The following is a 12,923-nucleotide window of genomic DNA, read 5'->3' as shown; positions in this document are numbered from 1 at the left end:
ATTGAATGTGGCTATTGTGGATGGTTTACCTGCTGACGTGATTTTGGGGAGAGATTTGCCAGTGCTTACGAAACTGTTACAATCAATGACGACTAGAGAAAGGTCTCTGTGCCCTGGCTCCTAAGATCCAAACTGAGGGTCTTGAAGTTCATGGCTGGAAGGTCCCAGAGAATATTGCAGAATTACAGAGAGCTGATGTATCCTTAAAACTACTGTTTGATAAAGCGTTTAAGGGAAACCAAGCTGACTTGTATGGGAAAAAGTATGTAGTCATTAATGGTGTATTGTATATGCAAACCCCTGGATTCACTCATTTGGTTGTACCTACATGTTGCCGTCCCATTGTTTTACACCTAGCACACAGTATTCCCTGGGCAGATCATATGGCACTTCATAAAACATATGCTCGCATAAGCTCACAATTTATTTGGCCCTCCATGTACACTGATGCCCCACATGCCAAAAAAACAGTGCTGTGCGTCGACAGGATAAGTCACCCTTACGTTCTCTATCTGTGATATCTGTCCCTTTCCAGCATATCGCCATGGACATTATGGGACCCCTGGAGAAGAGCAGTGCCGTGCCTCAATACATCCTGGTCATCAGCAATTATGCAACAAGGTATCCTGAGGCGTTTCCTCTTCGGTCCATTACTACACCCAAGATTATCAATGCTCTCGTCCAGCTGTTCTTTAGGGTGGGGATACCAGAGGAAATCCTCACAGACCAGGGGACTAACTTCACGTCACAGCTGATGAAGCTTTTACATTGGCAGCTAGGAATTACTGCAATCAAGACCAGCCCTTATCACCCACAAACTGACAGACTAGCGGAAAGGTTTAATCAAACACTAAAGAACATGCTTCGCAAGTTTGTATCTGATACTGGAAGGGACTGGGACAAGTGGCTGCCATTTTTGCTGTTCATCTACAGGGAGGTACCCCAAGCATCGACGGGCTTTTCCCCATTTGAGCTTCTGTATGGATGGCAGGTCCAAGGCCCGCTAGACCTCCTGCGGAAGAGCTGGGAGGCCGCAGCCTCGGATAAGGCAACAAAGACAGAGAAAGACATTGTCCTGTACATCTTGGAGATGAGAGACCGCCTCGAGAGGTACCAGGAGATGGCCCAAGAGAATCTTCGGCAGGCGCAAAAAGCACAAAAGACCTGGTATCCCGAGAACTGCAACCCGGACAAAAGGTATTATTACTGCTCCCAACAACAATGAACAAGCTGTTAATGAAGTGGCAGGGACCCTACAGTGTTGTTCGCAAGACCGGGCCAGTTACATATGAAATTCATCATCCAGACAAAGGCAAGGCATCACAAATCTACCACATTAATCTGCTTAAAGAGTAGAAAGAGCCACCCAGCAAACCAAAGACATCACTGATGGTCTGTAAAGTCAATGAGGACAAAGATGAGGATAACCTAGAATCACAACCAAAAGGGCCAACACAGCCATCAAGTGTCAATCTGCATCACTTGGAGGAATTCAAACAGGCTGAGCTGCAAGATCTCCTTAACCAGTACCCCATGTTGTTCTGTCAGAGGACTGGGTGGACTAAACTGGTACATCACAGAATCCAGCTCCTTGATGCAACACCTCATCGGCAGTGGCCGTATAGAATCCCTGAGAGACTGCTGGTGCCTCTAAAAGCGGAGATTGTAACAATGCTGGAGTTGGGAGTTATAGAACCCTCTGACAGTGAATGGAGTAGCCCAATCGTGATAGTCCCAAAAAGAGATGAGACGCTGCGTATCTGCATTGACTTCAGAAAGCAGAATGCTCAGTCTCGATTCGACGCATACCAGATGCCACGTATTGATCACCTTTTAGAGAGGATTGGCCAAGCTAAGTAAATCACTACCTTGGACCTTTGCAAAGGATACTGGCAAGTGCCCCTAGAAGAGATGTCCAAACTGTACACTTCATTCAAGACTCCACTGGGGCTATACTGGTTCACTGTTTTGCCTTTTGGGCTGCCTGGAGCACCGGCAACCTTCCAACGATTAATGGACCAAGTCCTCAGAGGCTGTGAAGAGTGGTCTGCTGCATACCTGGACGACGTTGTCATCCACAGTGCAAGCTGGGAAGACCATTTGAGACACCTAAAAGTAACCCTGCAAAAGATCAAACAAGCTGGCCTAACCTTAAATGTGGCAAAATGTGAACGGGCGAAGTTGGAGACAAATTACCTTGGGTACAGCCCGGGGAACGGAGAGCTGAAACCTCAAGTGGATAAAGTAGAGGCGGTTCGACACACCCCAAGACCAACAACAAAGAAGGAGATTTGCTCATTCCTGGGACTGGTGGGGGTGGTATAGGCATTTCGTCCCCAACTTCTCTACAACTGCTGTCCCATTGACCAACTTGCTATGCAAAATGGTGAGAAACCTGATTACCTGGACTGAAGAGTGGCTTTCAACACCCTGAAGGAGCGGATGTGTTCTGGCCCGGTCCTCAAAAGTCCAGACTTCACCAAGAGGTTCATTGTCCAGGTGGATGCTTCGGCTGTGGGAATTGGGGCAGTCCTGACCCAGGAAGATGCAGGAGAAGAGAGGCCTATTGCATACCTGAGCAGGAAGCTGCTACCAAAAGAAACCCGGTACTCCACAATAGAGAAAGAATGCCTGGCAATCAAGTGGGCACTGGAGAGCCTCAGATATTACCTGCTAGGAAGGGAGTTTATCCTGGAAACCGATCACCGAGTGCTGACGTGGATCCATACCATGAAGGATCACAACTCTCGGGTGACCAGACGGTACCTCTCCCTACAGCCTTACAAATTTAAAATCAGACATCGGCCTGGTCCCCAAAACAAGAAAGCCGACTACCTGTCTCGGTTCCCATTCAGTTCGCGGCCTGGAGAGAAGGGAGGTGATGTGACCTGGCCCTATTGCTTAACACACACACTGCAACTTACCTCATTCTTCCTCCCTAAACCCCTGCTGAGGCGATGTGGGTGCACACGCATGCTATTAGCATACAGGACTTTCATACACACAAACATATCCACTCTGTTTCATCCCCTGACATTAATTCAGGCTGCACATGACAACACAAACACATTTACATATATTTGAGTTAATGGTTTGCTGTGTTTTGCTTTCTTTTTCTTAAATGTCTTAAATATTCAGTACATCTGATTAATTGCACATTATGATTTAGGGCTTACTAATATTATGAACAGCAGCTACGCTAATTCCTTTCCACTTGTTTCCCTTCTACCCATCCCGAGGCACATAGAGATTGTGCCAGCACCAGTAGACAGAGGCCAACCCTACGAGGCTCCTGAGGCATCCAGAGATGGACTTGCTCCAGCTGGTTTCTGCCTCGTGAGGATTTGGATATTCAAAGCAACGCTGCCAACCCTATGCGGACTTTGAGGAAGACAACAACCTCCAAATTAATATACACATAAAATTCTACATGACCATAAATAAATGCAGAAAGGACATTGTTCATATCACACTCTCCAGTGTCACCCAAATGAGGATGGGTTCCCTTTTGAGTCTGGTTCCTCTCAAGGTTTCCTCCTCATATCATCTAAGGGAGTTTTTCCTTGCCACAGTCGCCTCAGTCGCCTCAGGCTTGCTGACTAGGGATAATTTTGTCTAACATCTAGGACTGTTTGCATGTTTCTGTTTGCATGCTTTTTGTTTCTTATGATCTGTAAAGCTGCTTTGAAACAATGTTCATTGTTAAAAGCGCTATACACATAAAATTGAATTGAATTGAATTGGTGTGTAAGTCTAATGCAACACTCTGCTATTTCAATGGAAGCTTCATGAATTTTGTAATGTGTCCTGGAGAGTATTTTCTCTTTCTGGATGAGGTTTGGACTGTAATTGATCTTGTAGTGTCGTTTATATTTCCACTTTCTGTCATAATCATATTTTATACACTGTTTTTTGTGATTGCTAAGAAACATGCCACTGCTACCAGAGAGCTTAATAATCACACACGGACTAAAACTCAGAAAATCACCTCACAGTCGATGAAATCTGAGAGAAAAGCAGCTAAAGTCCTCGGCATTTTAGTGTCTGTGTTTCTAGTGTGTTTACTTCCGTATTTTATATACAGTGTATTAGGTGATGTTATTGAACTACAGACAGAATCTTTTCAGAAAGTCGTGATCTTGATTTATCTAAACTCCACCATTAATCCTGTTATTTATGCTCTCTTTTACCCGTGGTTTAGAAGGTGCATTAAATTAACTATAACATTCCAAATATTCCAATCAGACTCTGCATTAATAAATGTTCTTTCATGAATATGTTTTGTATGTGTTTGTCATGAGCCAGGATGATCACATCTTTGTCTTTTTTTTTATAATCCAAGGATCAAATGTTCACTCAGTTAATGACCTAGGGGAAAAACACATGACCCAAGGTGCATGGAAAAGTCCTCATTCTCATTTTAAACCTGAAGTACCCCTGATGAATTGTTTGGGCATTTTAATAACATGTAATAAGGCCTGTGTATATATGAATATTGACATACATATTAATATACACACATCAACATTTAACTGAATCAATCGTGGTGTAAAAGTCTTCCAAAGTAAAAATTCAACTTCAGTGAAAACTGACTAAAAAATAATGCTGGTTCAGATCAGTTATATTACAATTATGCCTATATTGTGATATGAATGTGTGCAAATTAATTAGCTGTATCCTAATTTAAAGGATGTAGATATGTTTCCATTTAAGTGTTTAACCAGATTTAAGAGAATTGTCAAAATGGCATGAAGAGAAAATGCAGATCAGTTAGTGCATTATAATATTTCTTTAAAAAAAAAAAAAAAACAGTTTCACCGTCATCATCATATCTTTATCCATGTGTTTTGATCTGTCACTATGAATCTGAGTTTAATGTGCTTTACTGATGTAACTGCTATACAGGTAGTATTAACAATATATTAATATGTTATATATTAGAACCAAAATTTTGTCATGCATGAAAATTCATGAGAAACACAAATTCATATTAATAAGGTACACTTTGTGTCTAAATTACACATATGTGTATGTATGTGTGATTTTGCACTGATATTGTGAAGTTTTTACAGGAACATTTTCCACAGTGTTTAAATTTCACATATTTATCTGTAACAGTATCTGTAACAAAAATCACATCAGTCTCTATGACATCTGAGACAAAAGCAGCTAAAATTCTTGGAATTTTAGTATCTGTGTTTCTGATGTGTTTACTTCCATATTTTATTTGCAGTTTATTGGGCAATGCTTTTGAAATGCAGGCAGACACAGTTAAGAAAGTTTTGCTCATACTTTTTGTCTTAATTCCACCATTAATCCATTTATTTATGCTCTGTGTTACGCATGGTTTAGAAGGAGCATTAATTTAATTATAACTTTGCAAATATTCCAAACAGACTCTGCATTAATAAATGTTCTTTCGTGAAAAGTCTTTTTTTTCGACTCCTTCTGATGTTGTGCCCAAATACTGCTATTGTATAATATATCACTTCAACTCCTATAACAATCAACCGCAATATAATATATACTGTAATGTATTATATAATAGAAATATTTGGTTTTCAATTAATTATAATACAATGCCATAAAATACTATAACTATTTGTTATATAGATGCTGAAATTATATTTGCTACAGAAGCTTATAAAAAGAATTAAATAATTAGAAATACAGATAGATATCATAACGGGAATGTCAGGAATACTACGAACTAGCATATATAAGTCCAACAGAGAATATGACAGATATTGCATTATATTTAATGTTAAAATTGTAATGTGGACTTCTATAATGATATTATATTTTTGTTTTGTTATTTAAAACTTTATTTCACTGTTAATATGTAATCTCTGCTCTAGACAACTTTATGAGATAATAAAGAAGCAATAGTAAAATTATATTTATTTTGCAATGTTAATTTTAGCGTTTGGGTAGCGTAATCTGAGGAGGCCATGTCTGTAGGCCTCAGTTTATTCTGGGGAACTGAGTTCACAGACAAAGTTGACCTGACAATATGAAAGGAGAAGGGGAAAAAAAATTGCATCAACATCAGTATGGCGTAATTTAAACTCAGTCAGTTATGTTGCAGAAGATTTAAATAGCCTCTGGATAAATTGTTGAGTATTTATATAGTGAACATTTACATGGGGAATTATTCCCCAGGCAGTGTGTTAGAACAACTGAATAAATATTTTGTAAACATGTGATTATAAAACTGTATTTTCTTCTATGAGGAAAAAGCCCAAGACACACAAAAAAAAAACGGCTTTCATTCCGTAAGTGTAAACATGTAACATTCAAACTGCACAGGGTTACATGAACAGAGCCAAAGGGAAAGAAGGGTACAGAAAAGTCATCAACTCCAAAACATTGAGACTCTAACATTGGTCACTGACTATAGGCTCGAAAGAATGGTTAGGCAGCAATGAAACCTTGGGTTAAGATAAAATGCATACAGAAAGTATGTGATAATGCTTGAAGCTTGCTATGTTGCTTAGTAGATGCCAGGATGTGTAGCAAAACATTTTTTTTTTTTGCAGAAGACACTCTCCGAGAGTTCAAAACATGATGGCAAATTTGTACCTAGGGCCATGAATAACTCCCCTGATGGGACCACTGAAATTGGCTTAAATGTAATGTACACTTCAAATTTATCAACTGCTGTCTTACATCAATGCTGACTGACAGAAGTTCATTATAACCCCACATGGTTTGCAGAAATGATAGCTTCACCTTAATAGTAAAAATTTGTTCTTATCCGAAAAAAAAGACAGGATATTAGAAGAAAACAGTCCCTCTCTGGACATACTATTTATCGAATGCACACCATTTGCTATCATACAGCACCTTGAATAGTGTTGATTATGTTGGGCAGAAGGTCAATAAAGATGTTTATCCACAGGTGAGCTAGTGTGTCTGCACCAAATGGCACATGGCACTGTCTATGAGGAAAAACAGAGCAAAGTGTTTGTTGGTGTGCAGGAAGAGATGGCATATTTATGCCTTTAATTTTCCTATCTTTATAACTGTGTGAGTTAGACTGTGCAACTGGACAGAGTTAATTCCTCCCTGACGACTGATCAAGGAAAATACAGTTGTATTTTCCATACTGTGTGATCTTAATTTATAGTAATATTAATGTTTGCATTAATATTTTTATTATGATTAGTGGAATTCCCTTCCCATTTCCCTTTTTTTCCTCTTTGAGTCATAAATTTCTGGTCATGCATTTCTGTGTTAAGTCTCTGTATTCCAGCTTCATTAGATTTCAGCAAAAATAAGGTGTTCTGTACAATTCCTGGACATAGGACTGATAAATAAGCATTCCCTCAGACTGTATTTAGGAAAATTGAGAATACTAACAGCAGAGTAGAGGAGAGGCTGTGTTTGTACACAAGCAGTAATCATATAGCCCTTCTCTAACTATAATATTGTCTACGTGAACTATTAAATATAAGAGCGTGTTGCCGTAAGAAAAGGCTCTCTTGCAAGAGTAAAACCTGACAAAAACAGAAACCTGTTTCAGATCAGTGTTTTCAGAGAGCAAAAGAGTGTTCAAAACATATTTCTAATGCAGCTATTCACATGAAATATAGACCGGATATTTGTAATAATATTTGCAGATAATGGCTCCAGTGTCATTTACAGGAACATTTAGGAGTGGTTAAATCCAGCATTGACCAGCGCCGTTGCTATGCTGTTCAACAATCTTGTTGCAAAGATCTTTGGAGAGTTCTTTGCCTCTAACCATCATGAGAAGTTTCGTACATGACAGTTTGGTGACAAATGATTTGTTTACCCCTTTTCCAATGAGTGTAAGTACTAACCTACCAACATGCACTAACCTCTGTATGGGTTAATTTGTGGAAATTTTGCATTTGTATAATAACAGGTGGAAACACACTTCTATGCTTTTTGTTGCAACAAGGCGTCATCATATGTATTAAGGTGTCAATCAAAATTGGGGGTGGGATCATTTTCTTAACTATAAAAACATCCAAGAAACTCCACTACTTATTTGCACTGAATGAATTCGTCTGAGTTGTTTTATTAGACTGTAGACGTAAACACTGTATTCATGAACCTGACGGAGTTTAACCAATCTGATCGCTGTGAGCATTTCTCCTGTCCAGAGAGATCTGTATCTCCTGCAGTTTATATCTTACTGTACGTGTGTTCAGCTGCTGTGGTTCTTCTAACAGTGTGTGGAAATATGCTCGTCATCATCTCTGTTTTTCACTTCAAGCAGCTTCACACGCCGACCAACATGCTCGTGCTCTCTCTCGCGGTGTCGGATTTCCTTATTGGCGCTTTAGTGATGCCGCCGGTGTTAATCTGGACGATCGAGGCATGCTGGATTTTTGATACGGGGTACTGCATCTGTTTGATGATCACTTCTTTTATTCTCGCAACCCTGTCCATATATAATGTCGCTCTGATCTCTGTGGATCGGTACTTGGCTCTCTCAAACCCCTTTCTCTACACAAACACAATCTCTAGAAGGACTATGTGCATTGTGATTTGTTCTAACTGGTGTGTGTGTCTGGTGTATAACACAGCACTCTATTATTTCAATGGAAGCTTTGCGAGTTCTGTAATGTGTCCTGGAGAATGTGCAGTCATTCTGGATGAGGTTTTGTTTGTAATTGACTTTGCAGTATCATTTATTTTTCCACTTTCTGTCATAATCATATTGTATACTCTAGTTTTTTTTATTGCTAAGAAACATGCCACTGCTATCAGAGAGCTTAATAATCACACACGGCCTAAAACTCAGAAAATCACCTCACAGTCGATGAAATCTGAGAGAAAAGCAGCTAAAGTCCTCGGCATTTTAGTGTCTGTGTTTCTAGTGTGTTTACTTCCGTATTTTATATACAGTGTATTAGGTGATGTTATTGAACTACAGACAGAATCTTTTCAGAAAGTCGTGATCTTGATTTATCTAAACTCCACCATTAATCCTGTTATTTATGCTCTCTTTTACCCGTGGTTTAGAAGGTGCATTAAATTAACTATAACATTCCAAATATTCCAATCAGACTCTGCATTAATAAATGTTCTTTCATGAATATGTTTTGTATGTGTTTGTCATGAGCCAGGATGATCACATCTTTGTCTTTTTTTTTATAATCCAAGGATCAAATGTTCACTCAGTTAATGACCTAGGGGAAAAACACATGACCCAAGGTGCATGGAAAAGTCCTCATTCTCATTTTAAACCTGAAGTACCCCTGATGAATTGTTTGGGCATTTTAATAACATGTAATAAGGCCTGTGTATATATGAATATTGACATACGTATTAATATACACACATCAACATTTAACTGAATCAATCGTGGTGTAAAAGTCTTCCAAAGTAAAAATTCAACTTCAGTGAAAACTGACTAAAAAATAATGCTGGTTCAGATCAGTTATATTACAATTATGCCTATATTGTGATATGAATGTGTGCAAATTAATTAGCTGTATCCTAATTTAAAGGATGTAGATATGTTTCCATTTAAGTGTTTAACCAGATTTAAGAGAATTGTCAAAATGGCATGAAGAGAAAATGCAGATCAGTTAGTGCATTATAATATTTCTTTAAAAAAAAAAAAAACAGTTTCACCGTCATCATCATATCTTTATCCATGTGTTTTGATCTGTCACTATGAATCTGAGTTTAATGTGCTTTACTGATGTAACTGCTATACAGGTAGTATTAACAATATATTAATATGTTATATATTAGAACCAAAATTTTGTCATGCATGAAAATTCATGAGAAACACAAATTCATATTAATAAGGTACACTTTGTGTCTAAATTACACATACGTGTATGTATGTGTGATTTTGCACTGATATTGTGAAGTTTTTACAGGAACATTTTCCACAGTGTTTAAATTTCACATATTTATCTGTAACAGTACAGAGGTTTTGTGTGTTGTTTCAGTATATCCTAAATGCAATTTCTTTACATTTTCATACAGAAAACCTTTGCATGGATAAACATTTTATTACAAAGTACACTACAGCTGTAACGCCTCGTCCGAGGCGGATTGTGTAGGATCCATCAGCAGAGATGAAAGCAGATTAATCCGAAACGGCAGGCAGAAAACACAATCAGGAAACGAGAGCAAAAGTCCGAAAAACCAGGAAGTCAATCAGCGAGAAAATACAATACAAAATCGCAAAGCAAAGGCAGAAATCCGAAAAACAAACCAGGGTCATACACATGAAGAAAACCGTAAACAAGGCAAAAGAAAACGCTCAGTAATGTCCCGAAAACAGTACTTCGCGTCCTCGTGTGGTGACGCGCTGTTTAAATGTCCCTGAAAACCCCGGAAGTGTTTCTCAAGGGTGGAGTCAAAACTCAGACGAGGGCTCCCTCTGGCGGGCAGGTGCTGATGGTGACGTTACAGAGCCCCCCCCTCTAGGAACACCTCCTGGTGTTCTACGACGTGGACGGCCCCGGGGTCGCGGAGCGGGCCGATTGGGGTGGAGGCGATGGAAATCCTCTACTAAAGAGGGGTCCAGGATGTCATCCGCATTTACCCAGGAACGTTCCTCAGGTCCGTACCCCTCCCAGTCCACCAGATACTGTAACTGGTTACCATGGAGGCGAGAGTTGAGGAGTGAGCTCACCCTGTAGGCTGGGGCCCCGTCAATATCGAGCGGTGGCGGTGGATCATTCTCTGTGGTCGAATTGTCCAGGTGGGGGCGTGCTGGTTTGAGCAGGGACACGTGGAAGGTGGGGGAGATTTGATACGAGGCAGGGAGTTGCAGTTGGTAAGTCACTGGGTTCATTTGGCGGACGATGCGGAAGGGGCCAATGAATCGCAGGCTCAGCCTGCAGCAGGGTAGCCTCATTCTGAGATTTTGTGTAGATAACCAGACCCTTTGGCCCACCTGGAACCTGGGATGTGGGCGTCTGCGACGGTCCGCCTGTATCCTTTGACGTCGTATGGCTCGTTGCAGGCGGACATGGGTGCTTTCCCAGACCTCCTGGCTGTGGCGGACCCAGTCATCTACGGCAGGAACGTCAGAAGGTTCTCCTGACCAGGGAAACAGTGGAGGTTGATACCCCAGAATACACTGGAATGGAGTGAGTCCTGTGGATGAGTGGATGAGGGAGTTTTGGGCATACTCTGCCCACGGGAGAAACTCACTCCAGCGCTGTTGTTCCCGACTGCAGTAGGAGCGGAGGTACCTGCTGATTTCCTGGTTTAAATGCTCGGTCTGTCCATTAGACTGTGGATGGTACCCAGAACTGAGGCTTATGTTGACCCCTAAATGGGTGCAAAAGGCTCTCCAGACTCTGGACGTGAACTGCGGGCCCCGATCGGACACGATATCTTCAGGAAGGCCGTAGTTACGAAAAATGTGGTGAAATACTGTCGTCGCTGTTTCCATGGCTGTGGGTAGGCCTTTGAGAGGGACCAGTCGGCAGGGCTTAGAGAACCTGTCGATGGCTACTAGGATCGTGGTGTATCCTGCCGAACTAGGGAGGTCGGTCACAAAATCTATGGCCATGTGAGACCAGAAACGCCTGGGAATGGGCAGGGGTTCTAACAAACCCATGGGGAGCTGGCGGCTGGTTCGAGACTGCGCACAGGTTCTGCACGTTCCCACGTACTCCTCTACATCTTGTGCCAGTGCGGGCCACCAAAATTGGTTGCTAATCAGGGCTGTGGTGTGCCGGATACCGGGGTGGCCGGAGCTGTGCGCCTCGTGGACCCATTGCATTACTCTCGGATGTAGGGAGGTAGGTACGAAGAGTTTCGTGGGTGGGCAGGCTGATGGTGGGGGTTCGTTGCCCTGGGCCCGCTGGATCTCTTCCATGATGTCCCACCTGATCGGTGTGAGTACTGTGGTGGGTGGTAGTATCAGCTCCGGGCTGCTGTAACCCAGAAAGGTGATAGAGTCTCGGTGGAATTTGCATTTTGCGGCCTTGACGTATAACTGATGTTTCAGCAGCTGGGTGAGGACTGTTCTGATGTGGTGGATGTGTTCGTCATAGGTGGACGAGTAGATAAGTATGACGTCGATGTAGGCGATGACGTAGTGATGGTGTACATCCCTGAAAATTTCGTTAATGAATAACTGAAATACTGCTGGCGCGTTGGTTAGTCCATATGGCATCACGAGATATTCATAGTGCCCCCTGGTGGTGTGGAACGCAGTCTTCCACTCGTCCCCCTCTTTGATCCTTATTAAATTGTACGCGCTGTGCAGGTCCAGTTTTGTGAATATCTGAGCCTCCCTGAGCTGTTCCAAGGCTGCTGGTACCAGTGGGAGAGGGTAGGGGTATTGGACCGTTAACGCATTCAGTCCCCTGTAATCGATGCATGGCCGCAGGCCCCCGCCTTTTTTTCAACGAAGAAGAATCCTGCTGCAGCAGGAGAAGTGGAGGGTCGGATGTAACCCATGGAGCTAGGGCTTCTTTGACATATTCCTCCATTGCCTTGGTCTCGGGGAGAGAAAGGGGGTAAATCTTACTCTTATGGGGTATTGCGTTGGGTAGCAGCTCGATCGCACAGTCCCATGGGCGGTGGGGAGGGAGCTGTCTGGCTCTCTCTTCACTGAACACCTCTCGAAGATGCTGGTATTCATGAGGTATGGAGATGTTCGTTGGTGTGTCAGGGCTTTCAGTGGAGGTCGCGAGACATGGCAGTGACTGGACCCTGCAAAGACAGTGATTTTGGCAGTGGGGTGACCAGCTAACTAATTCCCCCTCCTTCCAGGACACGATGGGGTTATGGAGTTGCAGCCAGGGAAAACCCAAGATGATGGGATTCGAAGGAGTGGGGATGATGTAAAATGCTGTCTCCTCGTAGTGAAGTAGGCCAACCTGTAGGGTGAGCGGATGGGTTTGATGGGTGATGAGGCCTCCCCTGATGGGACGATTGTCGACAGCCGTCACTCGCAAGGGGGGTTC

General features: G+C 42.0%; 1 protein-coding gene across 1 annotated transcript; it reads left to right on the top strand.

Annotated features, from left to right (window-relative positions):
* Positions 1–8,077: 8,077 nt before the first annotated feature.
* LOC117596633 (trace amine-associated receptor 7f-like) lies at positions 8,078–9,215 on the top strand. Its single transcript, XM_034302180.2, has one exon. The coding sequence runs from the start codon at positions 8,078–8,080 to the stop codon at positions 9,068–9,070; it is 993 nt and encodes a 330-aa protein (XP_034158071.1). The 3' UTR covers positions 9,071–9,215.
* The last annotated feature ends 3,708 nt before the right edge of the window (positions 9,216–12,923 follow it).

This window comes from Pangasianodon hypophthalmus, chromosome 30, assembly GCF_027358585.1.
Source record: "Pangasianodon hypophthalmus isolate fPanHyp1 chromosome 30, fPanHyp1.pri, whole genome shotgun sequence".
NCBI lineage: Eukaryota > Metazoa > Chordata > Actinopteri > Siluriformes > Pangasiidae > Pangasianodon > Pangasianodon hypophthalmus.
The sequence above is the reverse complement of the archived record's forward strand: the minus strand, read 5'-3'. Positions and strand labels throughout refer to the sequence as shown.